Consider the following 25,972-nt stretch of genomic DNA (forward strand, 5'->3'; position numbering starts at 1 on the left):
TTACAGCGGTCACTGGTTGGAGAATAACAGTTGTGGATCGAAAGAGACAGGAGAGTGGGGCATGAACAACTAACATTCGGATACTGTATACACAGTTGAAGTCAGAAGTTGACATAAACCTTAGCCAAATACATTTAAACTCAGTTTTTCACAATTCCTGACATTTAGTCACAGTACAAATTCCCTGTTTTACATCAGTTAGGATCACCACTTTATTTTAAGAATGTGAAATATCAGAATAACAGTAGAGAGACTGTTTTCTCTACGATCGAATGGCAAGCGGTACCGGAGTGCCAAGTCTAAGACAAAAAGGCTTCTCAACAGTTTTTACCCCCAAGCCAAAAAACTCCTGAACAGGTAACCAAATGGCTACCCGGACTATTTGCATTGTGTGCCCCCCCCCCCAACCGCTCTTTTACGCTGCTGCTACTCTCTGTTTATCTTATATGCATAGTCACTTTAACTATACATTCATGTACATACTACCTCAATTGCCCCGACCAACCAGTGCTCCCGCACATTGGCTAACAGGGCTATCTGCATTGTGTCCCACCACCCGCCAACCCCTCTTTTTACGCTACTGCTACTCTCTGTTCATCATATATGCATAGTCACTTTAACCATACACACATGTACATACTACCTCAATAAGCCTGACTAACCAGTGTCTGTATATAGCCTTGCTGCTCTTATTTTCAAATGTCTTTTTACTGTTGTTTTATTTCTTCACTTAACTACACATACTTTTTTTTCTTCTCTGCACTATTGGTTAGAGCCTGTAAGTAAGCATTTCACAGTAAGGTCTACTACACCTGTTGTATTCGGCGCACCTGACAAATAAACTTGGATTTGATTAGATTTTTTATTTCTTTCATCACATTCCAAGTGGGTCAGATGTTTACATACACTCAATTAGTATTTGGTAGCATTTCCTTTAAATTGTTTTTACTTGGGTCAAACTGTTCGGGTAGCCTTCCACAAGCCTCCCACAATAAGTTGGGTTAATTTGGCCCATTCCTCCTGACAGAGCTGGTGTAACTGAGTCAGGTTTGTAAGCCTCCTTGCTCGAACACGCTTTTATAGTTTTGCCCAAACATTTTCTATGGGACTGATGTCAGGGCTTTGTGATGGCGACACCAATACCTTGACTTTGTTGTCCTTAAGCCATTTTGCTACAACTTTGAAAGTATGCTTGGGGTCATTGTCCATTTGGAAGACCCATTTGTGACCAAGCTTTAACTTCCTGACAGATGTCTTGAGATGTTGCTTCAATATATCTACATAATTTTCCTTTCTCATGATGCCATTTATTTTGTGAAGTGCACCAGTCCCTCCTGCAGCAAAGCACCCCCACAACATGATGCTGCCACCCACTTGTTACACAGTTGGGATGGTGTTCTTCGGCTTGCAAGTCTCCCCCTTTTTCCTCAAAAACAAACGATGGTCATTATGGCCAGACAGTTCTATTTTTGTTTCATCAGATCAGATGACATTTCTCCAAAAAGTACGAACTTTGTCCCCATATGCAGTTGCAAACCGTAGTCTGGCTTTTTTATGGCAGTTTTGGAGCAGCGGCTTCTTCCTTGCTGAGCGGCCTTTCAGGTTGTGTGAATATAGGACTTGTTTTACTGTGGATATAGATACTTTTGTACCCGTTTCCTCCAGCATCTTCACAAGGTCCTTTGCTGTTGTTCTGGGATTGATTTACACTTTTTGCACCAAAGTACGTTCATCTCTAGGAGACAGAATGCGTCTCCTTCCTGAGCGGTATGACGGCTGCTTGGTCCCATGGTGTTTATACTTGCGTACTATTGTTTGTACAGATGAACATGGTACCTTCAGGCATTTGGAAATTGCTGGATGAACCAGACTTGTGGAGGTCTACAATTTATTTTCTGAGGTCTGACTGATTTCTTTTGATTTTCTCTTGTCAAGCAAAGAGGCACTGAGTTTGAAGGTAGGCCTTGAAATACATCCACGGTTACACCTCCAATTGACTCAAATGATGTCAGAAGATCAGAAGCTTCTAAAGCCATGACGTCATTTTCTGGAATTTTCCAAGCTGTTTAAAGGCAGTCAACTTAGTGTATGTAAACCTCTGACACACTGAAATTGTGATACAGTGAATTATAAGTGAAATAATCTGTCTGTAAACAATTGTTGGAAAAATTACTTGTGTCATGCACAAAGTAGATGTCCTAACAGACTTGCCAAAACTATAGTTTGTGTAGTGGTTGAAAAATGAGTTTTAATGACTCCAAACTAAGTATATGTAAACTTACAACTTCAACTGGATATGTAGCTCTTTTCAAGTATCATCAGCTCACTGGCCCTGAACGTGTTTGTGAAAATGAAAAGAAAAAAAAACGTAAAAGTATCGACATCACATATATTTTGACAAAGCATACAGCAGTTCATGTTTCACATTATATGTCACAAAAGTAAATATACTGAACAAAAATGTTAACGCAACTTGCAACAATTTCAAAGATTTTACTGACTTACTGTTCATATGAGGAAATCAGTTAATTGAAATACATTCATTATGCCCTAATCATTCAATTTCACATGACTGGGAATTGGTCACAGAAACCTTAAAAAAAAATGGGCCTCAGGATCTCGTCACGGTATTTTTGTGCATTCAAATTGCTATCGATTAAATGCAATTGTGTTTGTTGTCCGTAGCTTAAGACTGCCCATACCATAACCCCACCATGTGGCACTATGTTCACAACATTGATATCAGCAAACCGCTCACACGATGCCATACACGTGGTCTGCGGTTGTGAGGCCTGTTGAAAGTACTGCCAAATTCTCGAAAATGACATTGGATGTGGCTTATGGTAGAGAAATTAACATTAAATTATCTGGCAACAGCTCTGGTGGACATTCCTGGAGTCAGCTTGCCAATTGCACGCTCCCTGGAAACTTGAGACATCTGTGGCATTGTGTTGTGTGACAAAACTACACATTTTAGAGTGGCCTTTTATTGTCCCAAGCACAAGGTGCACTTGTGTAATGATCATGCTGTTTGATCAGCTTCTTGATATGCCACACCTGTCAGGTGGATGGATTATCTTGGCAAAGGACAAATGCTCACCAACAGGGATGTAAACAAATTTGTGCACAACATTTGAGAGAAACAAGCTTTTGTGCATATGGAACATTTCAGCTCATGAAACATGGGACCAACACTTTACATGTTGAGTTTATATTTTTGTTCAGTGTACATTTATAAACAGACAAACTAAAGGAAAGGGGGTTATCCACAGTTTACTAATCTACAGTCTATGGAGCAGAAGTGAACCGAATTCAGCTGAACAATACTTCCCACTCTTACTCTGCATGTGTGCAATGACCCACACAGGAGTATCAGGATCCTCCCATTTCTCTACTTCCTCGTGCCCACAGTAGTGTCTCCCATTCCTCTGCCCAAACCCCTGGGGTGCTACATGGGTGGGGGTTTAGGAGCACCACCACTCTGGTATCTGTAAAAGAAACACAAGCATTCAGGTAGGGGTTTACAGTGCATCCTCCGCTCTAGAACACGGACATCTGACCTCAAGACCAAACTATGTTTACTCACTACAACCCAAGGGTCTGAGTTTAGGGCTTTACCCACCTGCTGTCCTGCTCGAGGTTGGTAATCAGGACCCTGTACCCGTTAGGAAGGAGGCCGGTGGATGGCAGGGTACTTGCCATTCCTCTGATCTGCCTAAAGGTCATCTCTGCCTGGGCACTGCGGGTGTGGTGGGCAGCGCCGCTGTGTTTTTGCTTCTTGTCTGAGATGGGAATTAACAAAGTTGTGTGGATAAAGGGGTATCTCTGACCGGATGAGTGTCAAACCCTAATGAGTGGATAACCGAGCCTGAGTCCCATAGCATAGCCAAAAAGAGAGAGAGAAAGACATATGCTCTCTCTGTTGGTTAACAGCTCTGCCCATCATGGAGGTGAATGATACATGTGTGTTCCCCATAACCAGACACTTTTAGATTCTAATGTTGGTATTTCATTAATATTGATGAGGATATCATGATGTACTGTGCGGATGTGCCGTGTGTGTGACATATAAGAGGGAGTGCTAACTAACGTTTGGGCGTGTCATGGGGCAGTGCTTCATCCAAGTTGCAGGGCATCAGGATCTCATGACCCAGGAAGTGCTGCAGCTGCAGTCCTCCACACAGACTGGTCCCCCGCAGAGGGGCAGTCCGGGACATGAGGGGAAGCAGGCCAGGCAGGTTCATATCCATGCCGGATCCATGAGCCATTGGGCACTGTGGGGAGAAAGGGAGAGACAGTGAATACCACACCAATACTATACCACAAAAGGGGATATACAGCCTACATAAAGCTACTTTGAGTCAGGTGATATTAATGGGTGTCCATAATAAGTGCACCTGGGGACACATTAGCAACACTGTCTCAACTCTCTGACCTCACTAATTAATATGTCCTGCATTGGCTCCCATCTATGCTTCCTGCCTCACTACACCCTCCATAGCTAGTCTCTGCTACACCCACGTTACAGTATGGATGGCCAAATTTCTATTGTCTTTTATCACGTGTAAAAATCTAATTAGAGAATGATAATGATCACTCAATAATAATAACTGTTGAATGAAAACAAAAAAAAGAGCTGGGTGAGAGCAGGCATAAGCCTGAAACGAAAGGGATGGGGGTCAAGAGCAGGAAGAGGGGTTTGAATTTATGTTTTTAATGAGAAAACCCAGGATCCCCCTCTCTCTCTCGCTCCCAAATACTCTCTTAACGAGCACAGGGGGCTGGGTTGACCCAGCTAATAGGGGGGCAAATCCATTGGTGCATTATCGGCCGTGCACATTTCATCTAATCAGCAGGATGAACTGAGCTAGCTTAGGCTGCTTTTAATTCAGCACTGGAGCATTACTGCCCCCATCTCTTGTTATGTGCAGATCAAATCAGGGAGACAAACTGGAAGTTTGATCCTTGTTTTTTGGTAGTTGCTGTTTGGTTGTTGTTTTTCTGTACGCTGTTTGAGTTCAAGTTGCATTGCAGTTGACATGATATGGCCAGTTATCTGGCCTTTAACAGAAATTAGGCCTTTGTGGCTTTTTAGGTCAGTCTCATAAGTGCATGGAGATAGCTGCAGTGGTCGCAGGAGAAGATGTAGGTAAGAAGACAAAGCTCTTACCAACCAGGTGATACATAAAGGCAGTACAATAACTCTCACCTGGACCTCTGTGCAGAGTAGCTCAGCCCTGGTCCTCTCCTCCAGGGTGACCATCACCCCATCCAGAACCTGCAGTCTGGAGAGGCGTAGTACCACTGCCGGCCTATGGAGGGATCGCCGGGCCACCTGGGACAACAGAAAACATTTACTCATGTAGGACCTCGGAGTGAAGGCTGCAAGGCTGTCCTGTAAGGACTAAACTGCCATGGGTCTGTTTGTGAGTCCAACAGTTCTCTGAAATCACCACCCTCAGAGACCACACTCTCATCATCTCCTATACCGGCCCCACTAGCCCTACCCTTCTCCCCGGTCCAGCTGATGGAACCCTCTGCTCCCCCTTCACAGGGGACAAAGCCATCCTCTCCGGTCAGAGCCCTGTCAGTCCATACAGGAGGGAAAACTGAACAGAAGAGAAGGAGAAGAGAGGAGAGATGGTCTGGCCAGGGCACATGGGTGCAGCAGTGATTTCATGCGGCTGACAGCAGGAGGTATTGTCTCTGGAGCGGCTGCTGGCTCTCCACCCTGGCAGGATTAAGCCCCATGGGGGAAGGGATGGGACGGGGGGGTGGGGAATGTGGGGTAAACAGGCTGGCCCAGCTGAGAAGGCCTCCATGGATGGCGAGCCCTCTGCACTGGGCAATAAGAGCTCTGATCCATGGGCTCCAGATGGGTGCTGAACCCAGGCCAATAGTGTCTGATAACGGCCCTGCGATTTGGTCAGCGGATTTGTCTCTGATGCAGGCCAGTTTGAGGCACAGCAGATGGTCCATCATGTAATCACTTAATTTATAACTATAGAGTTGCACTGAGTGTGTGTTTTGTAAAAGTGAATCTGTGAGCTTGTGTGTGAGAATTTGGGTGAGCGTGTAAATGAGGTAGTGTGTGTGTGTGTGTGTGTGTGTGTGAGAGTTTGTGTCTCAGTACACATATTTGAAGTGTCCTCTGGCCTCTAAATAAGAGCAGCCATGTTTGGTCTCTTGGATTTCCATTGCGCACAGCACTCAGGGGCTTTTCAGACAAAATGAACACACACTGAAATGCAAGTGAAGGAGACCCATAATGGGAATAATTTGACAATTTTCATACTGTCATGGGGTAATACAATTCACTTAGCCCTTGCTTGATTGTAGTAATTGTAGCTTCCGGTAGACATACAAGGTTGTAACCGACATTGGTAAAACAAATAGATACTCACAGGATTCCCTACAACTGACAGCTCAATCAGGGAGGGAAGGACTTCTAGCTTGTCCAGCTCTGAGATGTCCTACAGGGAATAGAAAGGAGAGATAAGACAAATTATACTGTCTGTCCTACTCACTTCATAAATTTAACCCCTCCCCAATCCATTAGGGCCAAACCTCATCCACATTTTGAAGCTGTGAGAGAGGAGCGGGGTAGCTCATGGGAGAGATTACATGTGTGATCTTTCATTAATCTCATGAGAGTTTAGGTATGCAAAAGGGGAGCGGGGGCGTCTCTCTCCCCCACGGAACGTGACTGAGCCGGGCTATGACTCACACAGACCTCCATTAATTGAAAACATGAAAAGATTAAGGAAGAAAAAGAAGCGAATTGGAGAAAAAAAATTGAGACAAAGCACAAATCACCCGCCTGGGGTGAGAATGAGATGTAGGCTGAGACACTGATTACACGTTGCCTTGATTGTTCCTCTCTGTCCTCATATGTATAAACCTGACCTTCAGTCAATGTCGATTCTCCTTAATACTAGCTACTCCCACACACACGCCACAGCGGGGTGGTAACGATCTATAATTATGGGACTATATTTTCACCCCCTAGAATACACTGTAGATCAAAATAAAACACATTTTAGATGCCAAATGCTTTGCACATGATGAGTGCATCACCATAATTCAGTAACTGCTGTACAGGGAGTTTGACTTTGAACTTGGTGGACATTTCCACACTGTGAATGAATGAATTCCTCATTACAGTATATGAATGCATATGCAAGGCTCAGTATTGCCAGAAAGGACAATAACTTGCAGTTGCAGGACACTGGAGGACTGCTGGAGGAGGGGTACCTGTAGTTTGTTCATGCCCAGGAACAGCCTCCTCAGCTCGGTAAGGTGTTGGAGGTGGTAAAGTTCCCGTAGGCGGTTCTCTGCCAGGTGCAGCTCCAGCAGAAAAGCCTGACCAAAAAAGGAGTTCTCCCCCAGGGCCTTGATCCGGTTCCGGTCCAAGACCAGCTCCCGGAGCTGATGCAGACCCTCCAAGCCCTCCACCTGGCTGATCTCATTACCTGAGAGGAGAAGGTAAGATATTAAATCAATAGGATGACATGACTACAGCTACCCCTGTTACCAATATGATTTGACCGGGCGGCATCATTGCAAATGACAACACTGTGAATTTCAATCATTAACTCTGAAATTCACTCAGACACTTAAAGGGGAAATCTGCAGTTGAAACAACAACAGAGCGAACACCCCGCCACTGTTTTTGGTAAACTGCTGAAGGATGGAGCTTGAGCAATGTAACCACTCTCTAATTCATAGACAGAGCTATCGATAGGACTGATCATCCATGCGATTAAAATAATAGTTTTAACCATATTTTGGGGCTATACAGTGTGTGTTTACAATTACATCGTTTACAAACAATGGAATAAAACAAGCTTATATTTTGGGTTCTGATCGGTAACGACAGTTGAACAAAGCTAATGAGGCATTTATAAGTTATAGGTATACAGTGGGGCAAAAAAGTATTTAGTCAGCCACCAATTGTGCAAGTTCTCCCACTTAAAAAGATGAGAGGCCTGTAATTTTCATCGTAGGTGCACTTCAACTATGACAGACAAAATGAGAAGAAAAAAAATCCAGAAAATCACATTGTAGGATTTTTAATGAATTTATTTGCAAATTATGGTGGAAAATAAGTATTTGGTCAATAACAACATTTTATCTCAATACTTTGTTATATACCCTTTGTTGGTAGTGACAGAGGTCAAACATTTTCTGTAAGTCTTCACAAGGTTTTCACACACTGTTGCTGGTATTTTGGCCCATTCCTCCATGCAGATCTCCTCTAGAGCAGTGATGTTTTGGGGCTGTTGCTGGGTAACACGGACTCCCTCCAAAGATTTTCTATGGGGTTGAGATCTGGAGACTGGCTAGGCCACTCCAGGACCTTGAAAATGCTTCTTACGAAGCCACTCCTTCGTTGCCTGAGCGGTGTGTTTGGGATCATTGTCAGGCTGAAAGACCCAGCCACGTTTCATCTTCAATGCCCTTGCTGATGGAAGGAGGTTTTCCCTCAAAATCTCACGATACATGGCCCCATTCATTCTTTCCTTTACACGGATCAGTCGTCCTGGTCCCTTTGCAGAAAAACAGCCCCAAAGCATGATGTTTCCACCCCCATGCTTCACAGTAGGTATTGTGTTCTTTGGATGCAACTCAGCATTCTTTGTCCTCCAAACACGACGAGTTGAGTTTTTACCAAAAAGTTATATTTTGGTTTCATCTGACCATATGACATTCTCCCAATCTTCTTCTGGATCATCCAAATGCTCTCTAGCAAACTTCAGACGGGCCTGGACATGTACTGGCTTAAGCAAGGGGACACGTCTGGCACTGCAGGATTTGAGTCCCTGGCGGCGTAGTGAGTTACTGATGGTAGGCTTTGTTATTTTGGTCCCAGCTCTCTGCAGGTCATTCACTAGGTCCCCCCGTGTGGTTCTGGGATTTTTGCTCACCGTTCTTGTGATCATTTTGACCCCACGGGGTGCGATCTTGCGTGGAGCCCCAGATCGAGGGAGATTATCAGTGGTCTTGTATGTCTTCCATTTCCTAATAATTGCTCCCACTGTAGATTTCTTCAAACCAAGCTGCTTACCTATTGCAGATTCAGTCTTCCCAGCCTGGTGCAGGTCTACAATTTTGTTTCTGGTGTCCTTTGACAGCTCTTTGGTCTTGGCCATAGTGGAGTTTGGAGTGTGACTGAGGTTGTGGACAGGTGTCTTTAATACTGATAACAAGTTCAAACAGGTGCCATTAATACAGGTAACGAGTGGAGGACAGAGGAGCCTCTTAAAGAAGAAGTTACAGGTCTGTGATAGCCAGAAATCTTGCTTGTTTGTAGGTGACCAAATACTTATTTTCCACCATAATTTGCAAATAAATTCATAAAAAATCCTACAATGTGATTTTCTGGATTTTTTTCTCTCATTTTGTCTGTCATAGTTGAAGTGTACCCATGATGAAAATTACAAGCCTCATCTTTTTAAGTGGGAGAACTTGCACAATTGGTGGCTGACTAAATACCTTTTTGCCCCACTGTATATCTATAATTGAAAAGTACAAAAATGTATGTAGCAACTACAGATTGCCATTTTAAAGAGGAACTGGAAAAGGTGCATGTTCTGCCCTGAATCTGTGTGTATAGTGAGTGTGGTCTGTGGTGTGTACAAAGCTGTCTTGACAGGATTATAAACAAACACCCAGGGTGGGATTAGGATCAGACAATCACTCAACTGAAGAAAACAATAATCAAATGCAAACAATGGCAGACAGAAAAAGGCACTGTTTTTCTGTGACTCATTGCCATGCCCATTTCGTTCCTATTCTTGTTGCACCATCTCCACCTGGACAGGTCTGAGAGAGCCTCGTCTGTTACTGAGCTGTACTTTTCATCAGCTTTGAAACCTGAAGGAAGCTGTTACTGTACCTTGGAGGAAGAGTGCTTTGAGATTTGTGAGCCTGCTGAGCTGCAGATTGGCCATATTTGAGATGCCATTGTGGCTCAAATGCAGCACCTCCAGGCTGCTCATTAGTGGCTCTAGGCTGTCCACAGGACCCACTTCCCTGAAAGAGAGGGAAAGAATGGGCACTCTGAGCTTTAGCTGCCACTCTGACTGAATGCACTGCAACTTCTCTCCCCAGTGCCTCATTTAGAAGGCCAGACCTCAGGTGCACAGTAACTCAAGGCAAACCACACAAAAGCCTGACCCCCCCCCAACCCCTTCACATTTTAAACCTTTTACTTTGTGTAAACTCTCCTCTGGTCTTTTTCAATAGTATCAGTGAAAAGGGAGATTTGTGCTTTTCCGAGAGCAGCTAACAGAAGCCTAAAATCTTTGTCACTTCAACAGCTTCGTGCTGCCCCCAAGTGGCTGAAAGTAGAAAAATATACTCTAGTCTATTGCAACAAAGACATGAAATGAGTCCTTTGCCAACCACACAGTATACTGAGAAGACAGAAATGTTTAAAGCTATTCATGAATTGTACATTTACACCTCACAAACTAGGTTTAAAAGTAATACATTTCAATGCCATGTTCAAATATTATACTTTTATCTGTACTGCTGGTACCTGCTGCCTTTTGATGAGCCCTGCTGGCCATAGCCACTGGAGTTCACCTTGTGATAGAGAATCTGTCTGTTAGTCAGGGGGGCCTGGGCCTTCTGCCTGGGCAGGATGGATTCTATGTGGTTATAGTTCAAACATAGTGCCTACATGGAAGAAAATAAAAAAGTTTTTTTATTGTTGATGGTTTAAAAAAAAAACTGACAGTGCAACTGATAAATGTAAAATATATGGCACAGATTACATTTTAGAATGGTCGGAAAAGTTTGGCCGGTTGGTAACAATAATTTGGCAGGCCCACCTTGATGTTGGGCAGGTAGACAAGGCCACTGAAGGAGGTGAGGTTGTTGTGCTCCAGGTTGACACTGCGCATGTTGTGGAACAGGTCTGCTGGGGCCAGGTCCACCATACTGGGGAGAAAGGGCACAGTTTATACACACTCACTCTTTCTTTTACTGTCTCTTCTACTCATCTAAAAGGTGATTGAAATACTGTGATGAACTACTACACAGTAGTAGATGAACTACAAAACACTATGCTCAATGACCTGATAGCACTGGACTGCAGGTTGAGATCAACGACGTCGGAGTAGTTGGAGTGTCCTAGTTTCTCTGCCACCATGTCAGGGGTCAGGCGTCCACCAAACACATCCTTGGCATTCTCACACTCCGTCATTTCCTGTGGATCACAATGACGTCACTTCTGTTTCATCTCAATTCAGCAAAAGTTTTATTTATCTCTAAAACGAATAGCTCTATTTGATTATGACGTAAACATACCACTGCAACCCCATCCAGTGCCTTTAGAGAGGGTAGATGGAACACCACATAAATCCTGTAGTTTTCCAGTTTCTCCACTAAAGGATTACCATACAGATCCAGAATGATTAAGTTTGTCAAAGCCTAGAAAAAAAATGTAAAAAACAGTGATCTTACTTTATTTTAATTTCCACATTGACTATTAGTAACAGTGTATAAAAAACAGCTTTTATGTATCCTGTGGGTTGGTGTACAGTATGTTATCATGCTTGGCTGTGTGAGGTCAGCTCACCTTTAGGTGGTAGATGTCTCGTGTGGAGGTGATGATGTTGTTGCCTATGTACAGCTCAAATAGTGAGCGGGCCCTATGCACCCCGTTCAGGGAGCCAATGCAGTTGTTCTCCACAGACAAGAAGTGGAGGTTGGGCATCCGGTCCAGGACAGTGCCATCCAGACAGGACAGCTGGTTCCCATTCACACTGAGCTTAGTGAGCTGGTGCAGTTTGGAAACACCTGAGAGGACAAAGATAGGGAGGGATATCTCATACATCTTTGATGGACATGATTCCCTTGTCAATACCAAATTGTTCTCTCTTCCTTGAATAGGCCTAGTGCATTCTGAACCAAGAGTGCCAAGGGTTTTCTATTGTGTTAAAATATATATGACAACACTTAATAATGTGTCATGTGGTGACCATTGAGATTAGGACTGACCGTCGAGCCTAGAGATGCAGTTGTCGTTGAGGGACAGCTCCTCTAGATGCTGGCAGTTGTCCAGACCCTCCACTTTAGAGATGTTGTTGTCATTGAAGGAGGCCCAGCGCAGGTTGACCAGTTTGTCCAGGTTGGTGAGCCTGGAGAGCCTCTGGCTGTCAAGGTTAAGGGCTGTGATCTGCTCAGAGTTCAGAGGTCACTGTTAAGTAAACAGACTGCACTTGTACCCCAGATGAAGCACCAGGAGAGAACCCATAAACTACAAGCTGAAACGAGTACATCTTTATTGTTCCTGGACTCCAGTATTGTGTATATTAGTGTTTGTTTCACCTTGGTGGTCCAGCCTTGCTCTAGGTCTCCAGTGATGTCCCAGGGCGAGGGGCTGAGTTGATCCAGGAGCTGGGCTGCAGAGAGCAGGCTGAGACTGCGGGGACGCTCACTGTCCGTCCGGGAGTGGGCCAGCAGAGATGCCTGTAGCCAGAGTGTGAATCAGACTGAGGAATTACTACTCTCAACACAGACGGTAGACCAAACTTTGTCATGCAGCATGTAACAGCAAAGGTAGCCCACTTACATTAAAGTATTCAACCTATCTGGCAAATCATGAACTAAGAAGAGAGAGTAATTCTCTTGTCTAACTCTTACCTGGCTGATTCTGGACCCTGCAGCCATCTGAACAGCAACGCCTGCCTCTTCCTCTGTCACCAGCATGTCATCCAGGTGTGTAAGGCTAATCAGACGTCCCAGAACCGTCATCCTTACCGCCTCGGGCTGGGACAAACACATCACTTTCATCAGCACAGTGTCTTATGGTCTTACTATATGGACACTAGACTAGACCAATGTTAAAGCTGGTGTTAGTGTGTGTGGTTTTACCCTATGCCAGGGGTTGTGGCGGGTGTCCAGTCTCAGCAGGGTGGGGGCATGTTTCCGGAGCACAGCCGTCTCCTCCCTAGCGCGGGTCAGCTGGTTCCAGCGCAGGTCCAGTTGATTGAGCCGCCCCAGCCCCCTCAGCCCCTCCAGGGTCAGCAGGTGGTTGTAGCTGGCGTCCACAAACTCCAAGTTGGGCTGGAGGAACACAGATAAACATTAGGGAACATATTTGCTGTATGTAGGACTCCAAGTTGAAAATGATTCATGAAGATTGGTCGACCTAAACGCCCCACCCGTCAGAACGCACCATGTGGGAGATGTCATCTAGTTGTGTAAACTCATTGAAGCTGATAGTCAGGCGGCGCAGGGCTGTCAGACGAGAGATCTCCTTCAGTTTACTCAGGCTGTTGCCATGGAGATTCAACACCTTTGACCAGGGAAGAAGAAAGATGAGTGGGGCACCAGCACAGTACAGATAGGATATCAGTGCTAAACCTAGTGGGCTAAAGTACCATTATGTGTTAGTCCCTCACTCAGAGGCCTCAACCCTTACTGTAATCTGACTGAGGACGTTGGCCCTGGCTACATTGAGTAAAGTCTTCTCGTCCAGGCACAGCAGCTTGGGCCGCGGTTTGAGCATGGGCTCCATGTTTAGAGTCTCTTCATCCAGGTTGATATCGTTGGGAGGGGGGTTGTCTGTGCCTCTGCTGCTGGGCTCTGGGAACGCAGGCTGGGCTCGGTCCTGAGGAGGGAACATCATAGTGGTGAGGACAAACGGTTGGTGAATATCAGCACTTGGTGGGTTTACAAAAATTGGAACATTGAAAGACAAACAGGGTATACTTTTTCCTACCTGCGTGATATACTCAAAGTCGATGAGGTACTCCGGCAGGACAAGCTCACGGTCAAATACAAACCACTGACTCTGTCTCAGACTGCAGTCACAGCCACTGTGGATATTGGAGGAGCAAGGCCTCTCTATTTGGATAAAAGTCTCAGGTTGGTCAACAATAAGATGGAATAGAAGAATGTTGACTTTTGCTAGTTGTTTCCATTCCACTGTCACCAGTAAAAAACTGGTTGTTCTGAAAAGTAACAGTTGTGATATTTCACATGACATTACCTCCATTTGTCCTATGGACCTGCTCTGGGCTCACATTGCGGTAAACAGAGTGAGCTTTGGGGTAGTTGAGGGCGTCCACTGAATCCCCTTCATGGATGGGGAAGCTGCGGCCCAGGAACACTTTGGACACTATGAGCTGACCTTGAAACAGGAGGAGAGTTTGAATAATTCCATTTCAGTTTCTCTGACACAGGTTCATTTAAAGCAAAGAAATATAATTTGTACATTTACATTTTTGTCCTGATTTATATCCTCAAGGTTTCATTAGCAATACAAAGTCATTGAAGTGTGTGAAAGAATGAAATAGGACCATACAGACCATGTCTGAAAAGAAGAGGGTCTATGCTCTGCTTGGAGGTGCCTTGGTTGGCCTGTCGCTGTGTGTACTCAATCCTGGGGCTGTCCGTCACACTCAGGCTGTTAGACAAGGGTACAGCTCTCTCTCTGCCCAGGGCCTAACACAGACACAAGACACATGACAGTGTCAAGAACTAAAACAATGACACAATCTCAGGCATAGTGTACAGTCTCAATAAGCAATATGTGTACCTTATACATATCTGCTGTTTTAAAGCCGTCCTCTGGAATGTGCAACATCTCATTCTTCTCACTGGTTCTTTCAGGATCAGACACATAGAACAGGTACTCCAGCCAGCGTTTGTAATTCCTGCACAGATGGAACTGCAGTCAGACAAATGTAAATACTGTCAAAATATTTCAGGTTATGTGGTCTGTTATCAAAAAACATAAATGTTAAACTATTTCTGTGTAATATCAGACATAGACATAATACTGAGGAGCTGAGGTGAATATCATAGAGAAAAGCAACGCTGCGTGTAGAAGAAAGAGGTGCCATTTTAAGATTTAACAGTCTCATCATGGGAACTCACTGTGAGAACATTGTCGACTCTTCGCTGGCCAACAGGGTATGAAGCTTGTCCTCGAAACGAAGCCGCAGCGAACGGTTATGGATGCGGATGATACGGTTGATCTTGATGCCAGTGATGCCATGAGCCTTGTAGTCCCACGCACAGAACCGGGAGAGCAGGAGGTCATAACAGGAAGTAAACCTGTTGGGAGGAGAGAGAAAACAGTGGACTCAATAGCTAAATGCTGCAAATCACCGACATAATCATCTACACAAATCACCAACACAAATTAGGTAAACTCAAGACAGATCAGTCCGCAGAAAACTTGGATGAAACATATCATTACATGATCTAGTATGATCACATAAGTAATTTCCCTGCATGTACCCTGGCTAATTTCACTGTTATGTAAAAGGAGATCATTTGTACCAGGGGTCTGTGGAGCAGCCCTCTTCAAACCGAATATTCCCCACTGTCTCAAGCTCCATCAGCAGAAAGTAGACCATCATCTCGTTCCTTTTGGTGGCTTGGGCCAAGTCCCGCTGGTACCAGGACTCAATCCTGCAAAAACAAGATAAAAACAATCTCCTTTTCACGCTTCATAATCTTAGTGCCAATAGAAAGCTTACATATAAACAAGAATGCCAAATGAGACTGTATTAAGCCCTTCTAAACTCAAAGAAATTTAGAAATTCTCAGAATGGCGCCGTTTTATGGGCTCTAACCAATTTTGCTATTTTGTGTTTTTTCATATTGTTTGTAATTTATTTTGTACATAATGTTGATGCTACCGTCTCTTATGACCGTAAAGAGCTTCTGGATATCAGAACAGGGATTACTCACCTCGAACTGGACAAAGATTATTCATTTAATGAGCTGACGCGAAGGATATAATGTTGCTCCCCGACAACGCCCAAATCCCCGTCATTCGTATGAAGACAATAAGGAAATACAGGGGGCGGAGATCAGGGTGCCTAGTGAAAATTAGTCGGCGAGTGTGTAACCCGCATCTACCATCCGTTCTATTAGCCAACGTGCAATCACTGGAGAATAAACTGGATGAGCTCCATGCGAGACTATCCGACCAACAGAACATTAAAAACTGTAATATCTTATGTTTCACCGAGTCGTAGCTGAACTGTATAACGTACAGTTGGCTTGGTTTTCCGTGCATCGGCAGGACAGAGCAGCTACGTCTGGTATGACGAGGGGTGGGGGTGTGCGTCTATTTGTCAATAACAGCTGGTGCACAATGTCTAATATTAAGGTAGTCCCAAGGTATATGCTCGCCTGAGGTAGAGTAACTCATGATAAGCTGTAGACAGCACTATCTACCAATAGAGTTTTCATCTATATTTTTCATAGCCGTCTATTTACCACCACAAACCAACGCTGGTATTAAGACCGCTCTCAACAAGCTGTATAAAGTCATAAGCAAACAAGAAAATGCTCATACAGAAGAGGCGCTCCTAGTAGCCGGGGACTTTAATGCAGGGAAACTTAAATCCGTTTTACCTCATTTCTACCAGCATGTCACATGTGCAACCAGAGGAAAAAAACTCTCGACCACCTCTACTCCACACAATTCTATCCTCCTGATTCCTGCTTACAAGCAAAAATGAAAGCAGGAAATTCCAGTGACTCGCTCAATACGGAAGTGGTCAGATGACGAGGATGCTACACTACAGATCTGTTTTGCTAGCTCAGACTGGAATATGTTCCGGGATCCATCAAATGGCATTAAGGAGTATACCACCTCAGTCACCGGCTTCATCGAAAAATGCATCAACGACGTCGTCCCCACAGACTCATATCAAACATCTCCAATCTAAAATCTAATCTAGAGACGGCTTTCTATTCCGCAACAAAGCCTCCTTCACTCATGCCGCCAAACTTACCCTAGTAAAACGGACTATCCTACCGATCCTCGACTTCGGCGATGGCATCTACAAAATAGCTTCCAATACTCTACTCTACAAACTGGATGCAGTTTATCACAGTGCCATCAGTTTTGTTACTAAAGCACCTTATACCACCCACCACTGCGACCTGTATGCTCTAGTGGGCTGGTCCTCGCTACATATTCGTCGCCAGACCCACTGGCTCCAGATCACCTACAAGTCCATGATAAAGCTCCGCCTTATCTCAGTTCACTGGTCACGATGGCAACACCCACCCATAGCACGCACTCCAGCAGGTGTATCTCACTGACCATTCCTAAAGCCAACACCTCATTTGGCCGCCTTTCCTTCCAGTTCTCTGCTGCCTGTGACTGGAACGAATTGCAAAAATCGCTGAAGTTGGAGACTTTTATCTCCCTCACCAACTTTAAACATCTGCTATCTGAGCAGCTAACCGATCGCTGCAGCTGTACATAGTCCATCGGTAAATAGCCCACCCAATTTACCTACCTCATCCCCATACTGTTTTTATTTATTTACTTTTCTGCTCTTTTGCACACCAGTATCTCTACCTGCACATGACCATTTGATCATTTATCACGCCAGTGTTAATCTGCTAAATTGTAATTATTCGCCTACCCCCTCATGCCTTTTGCACACAATGTATATAGACTCTTTTTTTCTTTTTCTACTGTGTTATTGACTTGTTTATTGTTTACTCCATGTGTAACTTTGTGTTGTTGTCTGTTCACACTGCTATGCTTTATCTTGGCCAGGTCGCAGTTGTAAATGATAACTTGTTCTCAACTAGCCTAAATAAAGGTGAAAGAAAAATAAAATAAAAAAAGTGACCGTACGTACATATCCCAACCAGAAGCCATGGATAACAGGCAACATCAGGCAACATCCGCACAGAGCTAAAGGCTAGAGCTGCCACTTTCAAGGAGCGGGACACTAATCCGGAATCTTATAAGAAACACCGCTATGCCCTCAGACGAACCATCAAACAGGCAAAGTGTCAACACAGGACACTGGGAAGTGTCTTCACTAACATTTTCAACCTCTCCCTGACCGAGTCTGTAATATCTATGTTTCAAGCAGACCACCATAGTCCCTCTGCCCAGGTGGTAAGGGTAGGCAACAACACATCTGCCACTCTGGTCCTCAACATGGGGGCTCCTCAGGGGTGCGTGCTTAGTCCCCTCCTGTACTCCCTGTTCACCACGACTGCATGGCCAAGCACGACTCCAACACCATCATTAAGTTTGCTGACGACACAACAGTGGTAGGCCTGATCACTGACATCGATGAGACAGCCTATAGGGAGGTCAGAGACCTGGCAGCATGGTGCCAGGACAACAACCTATCCCTCAATGTGATCAAGACAAAGGAGATGATTGTGGACTACAGGACAAGGAGGGCCGAACACGCCCCTATTCGCATTAACAGGGCTGTAATGGAGCGGGTTGAGAGTTTCAAGTTCCTTGGTGTCCACAACCCCAACAAACTATCATGGTCCAAACACACCAAGAAAGTTGTGAAGAGGGCATGACAAGGCCTTTACCCCCTCAGAAGACTGAAAAGATTTGGCATTGGTCCCCAGGTCCTCAAAAAGTTCTACAGTTGCACCATCGAGAGCATGTTGCATCACTGCCTGGTATGGCAACTGACCGCAAGGCACTAGAGAGGTTTGTGTGTACGGCCCTGTACATCACCGGGGCCAAGCTTCCTGCCATCCAGGACCTCTATACCAGACAGTGTCAGAAAAAGGCCCTGAAAATTGTCAGACTCCAGCCACCCTAGTCATAGACTGTTCTCTCTGCTACCGCAAGGCAAGCGGCACCGGAGCGCCAAGTCCAGGTCCTAGAGTGTTCTAAACAGCTTCTACCCCCAAGCCATAAGACTTCTGAACATCTAATCAAATGGCTACCCAGACTATTTGCATTGCCACCCCCCACATTCTACGCTGCTGCTACTCTGTTATTATCTATGCATAGTCACTTTAATAACTTTACCTACATGTACAGTTGAAGACGGAATTTTACATACACCTTAGCCAAATACATTTAAACATTTTTCACAATTCTTGACATTTAATCCTAGTAAAAAGTTAGGATCACCACTTTATTTTAAGAATGTGAAATGTCAGAATAATATTAGAGAGAATGATTTATTTCAGCTTTTATTTCTTTCATCACATTTCCAGTGGGTCAGAAGGTTACATACACTCAATTAGTATTTGGTAGCATTGCCTTTAAATTGTTTAACTTGGGTCAAACGTTTTGGGTAGCCTTCTACAAGCTTCCCACAATAAGTTGGGTGAATTTTGGGCCATTCCTCCTGACAGAGCTGGTGTAACTGAGTCAGGTTTGTAGGCCTCCTCACTCGCACACGCTTTTGCAGTTCTGCCCACAAATGTTCTATAGGATTGAGGTCAGGGCTTTGTGATGGCCACTCCAATACCTCGACTTTGATGTCCTCAAGCCCTTTTGCCACAACTTTGGACGTATGCTTGGGGTCATCGTCCATTCGGAAGACCTATTTGAGACCAAGCTTTAACTTCCTGACTGATGTCTTGAGATGTTGCTTCAATATATCTACATAATTTTCCTTTCTCATGACGCCATCTATTTTGTGAAGTGCACCAGACCCTCCTGCAGCAAAGCACTCCCACAACATGATGCTGCCACCCCCTTGCTTCACGGTTGGGATGGTGTTCTTCCCCTTTTTTCCTCCAAACATAACGATGGTCATTATGGCCAAACAGTTCTATTTTTGTTTCATCAGACCAGAGAACATTTCTCCAAAAAGTATGATCTTTGTCCCCATGTGCAGTTGCAAAACGTAGTCTGGCTTTTTAATGGCAGTTTTGGAGCAGTGGCTTCTTCCTTGCTGAGTGGCCTTTCAGGTTATGTTGACATAGGACTCATTTTACTGTGGATATAGATACTTTTGTACCGGTTTCCTCCAGCATCTTCACAAGGTCCTTTGCTGTTGTTCTGGGATTGATTTGCACTTTTTGCAAAGTACGTTCATCTCTAGGAGACAGAACGCGTCTCCTTCCTGAGCGGTATGACGGCTGCGTGGTCCCATGGTGTTTATACTTGCGTACTATTGTTTGTACAGATGAACGTGGTACCTTCAGGCGTTTGGAAATTGCTCCCAAGTATGAACCAGACTTGTAGAGGTATACAATTTTCTTTTTTTTTAGGTCTTGGCTGATTTCTTTTGATTTTCCCATGATGTCAAGCAAAAAGGCACTGAGTTTGAAGGTAGGCCTTGAAATACATCCACAGGTACACCTCCGATTGACTCAAATGATGTCAATTAGCCTATCAGAATCTTCTGAAGCCATGACATCATTTTCTGGAAGTTTCCAAGCTGTTTAAAGGCAGTCAACTTAGTGTATGTAAACTTCTGACCCACTGGAATTGTGATACAGTGAATTATAAGTTAAATAATCTGTCTGTTGGAAAAATTACTTGTGTCATGCACAAAGTAGATGTCCTAACCGACTTGCCAGAACTATAGTTTGTTAACAAGAAATGTGTGGAGTGGTTGAAAAACAAGTTTTAATGACTCCAACCTAAGTGTATGTAAACTTCTGACTTCAACTGTATGCACGCACCACTTTTCCATTTTTATTTTTTTAAACAAGTAATTTTTTTTCATTTCACTTCACCAATTTGGACTATTTTGTGTATGTCCATTATATGAAATCCAAATATAAATCCATTTAAATTACAGGTTTTAATGCAGTAAAATAGGAAAAACGCCAATACTTTTGCAATGCACTGTATCTGGGACTGATACCAGTGTGGAAGAGCTGGTCACTTTTAAAGGACTTTGTGAATGATTACCTTGCCAATAGGACGATTGAATATTATTGTCTTGCAGACAATATTTTTTGTGTGAGTTTCCTCCAAATACATGATGTGGTAGGAATCGTGAGACATCATCATTACATCTGTTAATACGTAGTTTTTAAACAAAGTTATAAAAAATATGTCTTATTGTAACAGCAAGTAAAATATGCCCTTTGTGTTTTATAGAAATACAAGCTGTTTAATGTGAATGATTTCATGTTTACTGCTAATGTTTTTATACTATCTATTTTTTCATGTTTTCTAAAAATTCATTTTAAGTATATTTCCTTTTAAAATGGTCTAGAGGAGTGTATGGATATTTCGAAGATAAATACATAACACAGAGGACTAAAGGTCAAGAGGACTAAAAGTCAATAGAGTACTAACGATCAATGGATCACGATGGATACATGTCACTCATTGCAAGGTTTTTTCTGTAAAAGGGGATTAATGATCAAGGGGTCAGAGATATGGGAGGAATTTCAGTTTGGAACTCATAGCTACATGGCAAGTTCCTATTGGTCCAAATTGTTTATACATTGAGCCTGAAATAGGATACTTGTTATTTGGCCATTGGCCAAGTTTGATTGCAAGGAATTCTAATTGGTCAACCACAAGCTAGGGTTGGGTTATAAATGACATCCTGTCTCCTTTGTTCTGTGGAGAGAATCACTAAGGAGAGAATCACTGAGGACAGTGAAGAATGAACATCTTACCTCTCAGCATAACATCTATGATTTGTCCTCTTTGAATAAACCTATTATTCTCCCGCTGATTTGCTTTGGGGTCTGTGTTGTTGAAGAGTAATATCAACTGCTAACAGCCCAGTACATCACTGGGGTTAAGCTTCCTGCCATCCAGGACCTTGGCGGTGTCAGAGGGAGGTCCAAAAAATTGTCAGACTCCAGTCACCCAAGTCATAGGCTGTTCTCTCTACTCCCGCTGAACAATTAATCAAATGGCCACCCAGAGTATTTACATTGACCCCCCCATCCATGCATAGTGACTTTACCTCTACCTGCATGTACACATCGATTTTGACTAACCTGTTTCCCACTCACTGACTCGGTACCAGTACCCTCTGTATATAGCCTCATTATTGTTATTTTATAGTGTTATTTATTATTATGATTTTTTTAACTTGAATTTATTTAATAAATATCTTCTTAACTCTATTTTCTTAAAACTGCATTGTTGGTTGAGGGCTTGTAAGTAAGCAATTCACGGTAAGGTCTACTACACCTGTTGTATTCGACGCATGTGACAAATATAATTTGATTTTAAATTTGAATCTCTCTTGGAGGTCTAATCCATTATTAATGTACATGAACTCACTCCTCCAGCTTCCTGTTCCAAAATTGCAACCTCTCCTTCAGGGAGTCCAGCTTGGAGAGGATCTTGTGTTCCAGGCCGGGGTCGCGGGTGATGTCAGCAAGGGTGTCACTGCGGTCCCCTGAGCCCTCACTCAGCGGTGACAGTCCATCCTCCCAGGTACGGGCCGACTTCCTGCACAGGGCCTGCACCTCCGACAGCTCACACTCCAGCTGCTCAAGACACCAACACAATAGTCATATTAAGCACCACTGTAAATGTATGACATATGCATCAAAAGTCCATGGTTGAGGGCATAGTGTTGTACGGACGTTTTTGAGGGCATAATTGAGAGCTCTGATGCGGTCCTCTGGCAGCTGTAAGAGATTCCTCTTGTTCTCCAGCAGATTGGCCTGGGTCTCTGCCAGGTTCCTCTGGGCTGTCCGCACACGCATGTTGTAGTACATCATCTTCTTAATCACAGTGGACTGGAATGAACAGATGTTATAATGTACTGTATGCAATGGAACCCCTTTATTTATACCATAGTTCATTAGACTGTAATTACAAGAAGATTAGAAAAAAAGCAACACCGGAAAAATACATTCATCATCAGAGTTCAGGGACGACTTATTAAACATATGCTTTAATCTCTCAGCAGTAGAGAGTATCAGACATTAAGATCCTATTAAATTACTAGAGGGATTATGTCATAAACCCTCAAAGTACCAGAATGGTGTGATAATGGCAACCATTTTGGTAAGGGAGAAATTCTACTTCTTTACCAAAATGGCTGATCGTTAATACTGTTATAAGATAATTAATGTCCATTCTAGTATTCTAATTGCTAATTCTATGCCATCAGAGCCCTGGAGCCTGCACAGTGACAACAGTTACGAAAGCTGACCCTTGGGACTATTGACCTGTACCTCAGCAGCGTCCTTCAAATGCTTGCTGGAGACGTCGTAGGTGTCAAGCCGCTGGAGGCCTGGCATGTGGTAGAGCACGTGGGTGGCATAGTTACACAGCAGACATACTGGGGTGGGACTTGACTGGGGGTCCTTCAGTCCCAACACTCTCAGACAGGTCAATGGGGCCAGGAGGGTCAGCTCCTGTTATACAACACGATAACATGATGTTGATGCTTAAGGGGAACACGTTTAAAAACACTAAACTGAAGCATGCACAACCCTGATTGGCACTCAACCCCACTAATGGTTTTGATGCTGTATATCTGTGAGGAGGGCATCTCCTTAATGGTTTACATTAACATAATTGATTGATGAGATGATTGGATGTCTACTTGTTTGCTGGTGGGGGGTTTCTCTGAGGTTTCAGGGTAGATCATAGAGGACCAACTGTTCCTTCACCCAAACTCAAGCCATACCTGATATTCTGTATACTGTATGTTGTAAGAATATGGTAAAGCATTCATTTTTTTACACAATTTCATGCATAATTATGTGGGAATCTCCCTTTAACCCTGCATAGTTCAAAAGAAACATGCAAATTTGATACGGGCAATTCATGCAGCTCAATGAAATTAGTGTTTGAGTGAATGACAATTTGTGTTTGTATTATTTGAAAAGAGAATACTTATTTCCTTATTTTTCTTTTTAACAGGCAACTAAAGGAGAAATGTCATATCAAAATGGCAAAGATGGTAAGCTTCAGATGAATTATGCAACAGTTAAAATCAGCAGATATTTCTGTACTGCCGTAGTAATAGGCCTTCGACATAGATAAAATACAGGGAATTGCTGTAATCAGCTCTCTCAAAACCAAAGAGACCGGGGAAATAGGAAACTATCGAGACTGACGGCCAATCAAAAATAATACCCAATCCTTTGTCGGGTGACTGATTTCTACATTGTTGACTAGAATAAAGGTTTGAATTAATTATCATATATAGAATCTACTCTAAATTAGGCAATCAAGATATTCAACTGAAAAGCAAGCCTGTAATTCACCATATGCAAAGGTGGTAGTCAGATATTAGATTGAGAAGGTGCAGATTTTTTTCTTACCTTAAAAGAGCAGATCTTGTTCCCAGATAAATTCAGATTTTCAATGCTGATATTAGGATCAAGACTGTGTCCTGTGAAACAGATTGAATAATTATCATTATAAATACATCAAAGATGTCATCTGTCAAGTTTATAGCCAGTGGAGATGAACCTTCAACTCACCTATCTTCTCAATGTTATTGTCAGCTAGATTCAGCTCTCTCAGCTTTTGAAGTCTGTTTAATCCCTTTAAACAGGTATGAAGAAAGGATGAGACATCTAAAAAAATGCAGATTTCAAGAAAACCAATCTATACATATTATGAGGTGCATTACATGACACAGAAATGCATCCATACCTCTATGTGAGTGATGAAGTTATTGTTAAGCCACAGCACCTGTAGATTGACAAGTGACTCCAAATTCTCAATCTTACTGATCTGATTGTCATAGAGGTACAGCTTCTGTAACTGATGGCAATTCTGAAGTCCAGAAATGTCCTACAATAATGAAAATAAATACCCCCCCCCCCAAAAAAAAGTATTGTTGGTATTAAAGACAAAGATGCAAATCCTAGCTAGATACAGTTATTTTGCAGTCTACTCTGAATTGAGAAATCAAAGATGCTTTTTGATGGTCAATATAATTCTGTTTTAGATACTCTTTAGATGAAAACTCTACACACATCTCCAAGATGTCAGCATGAAGGAATGAAGAGAAACCTGGATCTTACTGTCAGCTGGCATTCCACCACCCAGAACTCCCGAAGCAGGGGACAGGACTCAAGGCCCTTGATGTGACTGATACTCTGGCCTACCAATGTGAGCTGGCACAGCTTTGGAAAAAGGGAGAGGCCAACCATACGAGGATAACCTGAGAAGAACACCTCCAGGGCTGTGATGCTGCTACCTTCCTGGGGTATCTTCTCATAAGACACCCCATTGGCAATACACTGTTGAGGTACAAAAAAAGTGTCTCCACAAGCCAAACAGAAAATGACACTAGTTTTAATCATAAGTATCTGGTTGACACAAAATGACACTCACCAGTTCTTTGACAACCTCCTCATCACCATTATGTCTTTGCTTTTCACTCTGTATCATGTTGTTCTGTGCTGAAATATAAGCAATTGCTAATCATGTCATGTATAGCTAAAATAAGGAACATTGCTAAACTTAACTGGTCTTGGTTCGGGGGCTTTAGGGGGTTGTCTGGGGTCATATTACCTATCAGTAAACAAGCATCTGAAAAAATTCATAAAATTTACCGTTAGCTAAAATTTGAGGACAGATAAGAGATAGAAAACTTTTAATATAAGTACAAATAGCAAGAATACGTGATTTGTGTCACTCAATAATTCGTTTACTAGCTACCTACGTTAGCTCTAGCTAAGCTAACTGTAACGTCAGCTAATGCAAATGTACTTACATTCGAAGTTGCCGCCTGCACATTAGTTCACTGTCACGGACACTGTCTGCTCAGACCACTATGTTAATCGAATACTAGTTTTGGACATCTGTTATTGCAGCTATTCTCTTTATGAAAACAAAAATATAATTTTAGCGTGTTTATATGGTAGACAAGGTTTGTCATCAACCCGTATCTAGGGAAGTGCGTCCCTGTTGCTCAGGAGTCATCTGAACTTTTCCCTCGTACTTTTGATCATCACCACACGAGGGCGCCACAGTGCAATTCATTTGAGCACGAACTGGCATGAACAGAACAAAGAAATGGTCCTCAATTGGAAATTTGCATGAGTGAAATTACTTGCATCTACTAACGTGAAAACGTTTAACAATAAAAAAAAAATGTCGTATGTTCAAACATAACATGGTACAGGAATATTACAATTTGCGTTATTATTGTGATATGGTTTTAAGCATTTCAAACATGATACGCTTGAAAGATGCTTCAATATGCTCAAGTTATTTTATGCGTACTCTTGGAAACATACTGCATTGACTTCCATTGTATATTTAAACACTTTAATATTAGTCATGCTGAAACAGTTAACA

At 43.2% G+C, this 25,972-nt stretch overlaps 1 protein-coding gene across 1 annotated transcript; it reads right to left on the reverse strand.

Annotated features, from left to right (window-relative positions):
* Positions 1-3,115: 3,115 nt before the first annotated feature.
* Positions 3,116-25,959, reverse strand: lrrc9 (leucine rich repeat containing 9). Its single transcript, XM_024430232.2, has 33 exons — positions 25,386-25,959; positions 25,004-25,071; positions 24,691-24,909; positions 24,317-24,457; positions 24,142-24,205; positions 23,980-24,050; positions 22,882-23,064; positions 22,285-22,440; positions 21,977-22,185; positions 15,304-15,435; positions 14,896-15,075; positions 14,555-14,672; positions 14,325-14,460; positions 14,006-14,146; positions 13,736-13,860; positions 13,436-13,624; positions 13,190-13,309; positions 12,886-13,077; positions 12,655-12,780; positions 12,340-12,480; positions 12,010-12,187; positions 11,588-11,808; positions 11,317-11,439; positions 11,085-11,215; positions 10,839-10,947; positions 10,544-10,683; positions 9,899-10,035; positions 7,255-7,472; positions 6,405-6,473; positions 5,210-5,335; positions 4,091-4,274; positions 3,623-3,782; positions 3,116-3,488 (listed from the first exon to the last, which is right to left on the reverse strand). Exons 2-33 carry the CDS (start codon positions 25,058-25,060, stop codon positions 3,449-3,451), a joined length of 4,536 nt encoding a protein of 1,511 aa, XP_024286000.1. The 5' UTR covers positions 25,061-25,071; positions 25,386-25,959; the 3' UTR covers positions 3,116-3,448.
* Between the last annotated feature and the right edge of the window lie 13 nt (positions 25,960-25,972).

Source organism: Oncorhynchus tshawytscha, linkage group LG08 (assembly GCF_018296145.1).
Source record: "Oncorhynchus tshawytscha isolate Ot180627B linkage group LG08, Otsh_v2.0, whole genome shotgun sequence".
In the NCBI taxonomy this organism is placed as follows: Eukaryota; Metazoa; Chordata; class Actinopteri; order Salmoniformes; family Salmonidae; genus Oncorhynchus; species Oncorhynchus tshawytscha.

Coding starts and splice junctions, on each gene's coding strand:
- lrrc9 (XM_024430232.2), bottom strand. CDS start 25,060: ATGATACAGAGTGAAAAGCAAAGACATAATGGTGATGAGGAGGTTGTC. Junction 14,461..14,554: donor AAACAGCAGATATGTATAAG/GTACACATATTG, acceptor TGTCTGTGTTAG/GCCCTGGGCAGAGAGAGAGC. Junction 12,188..12,339: donor AGCAAGGCTGGACCACCAAG/GTGAAACAAACA, acceptor AACTCTGAGCAG/ATCACAGCCCTTAACCTTGA.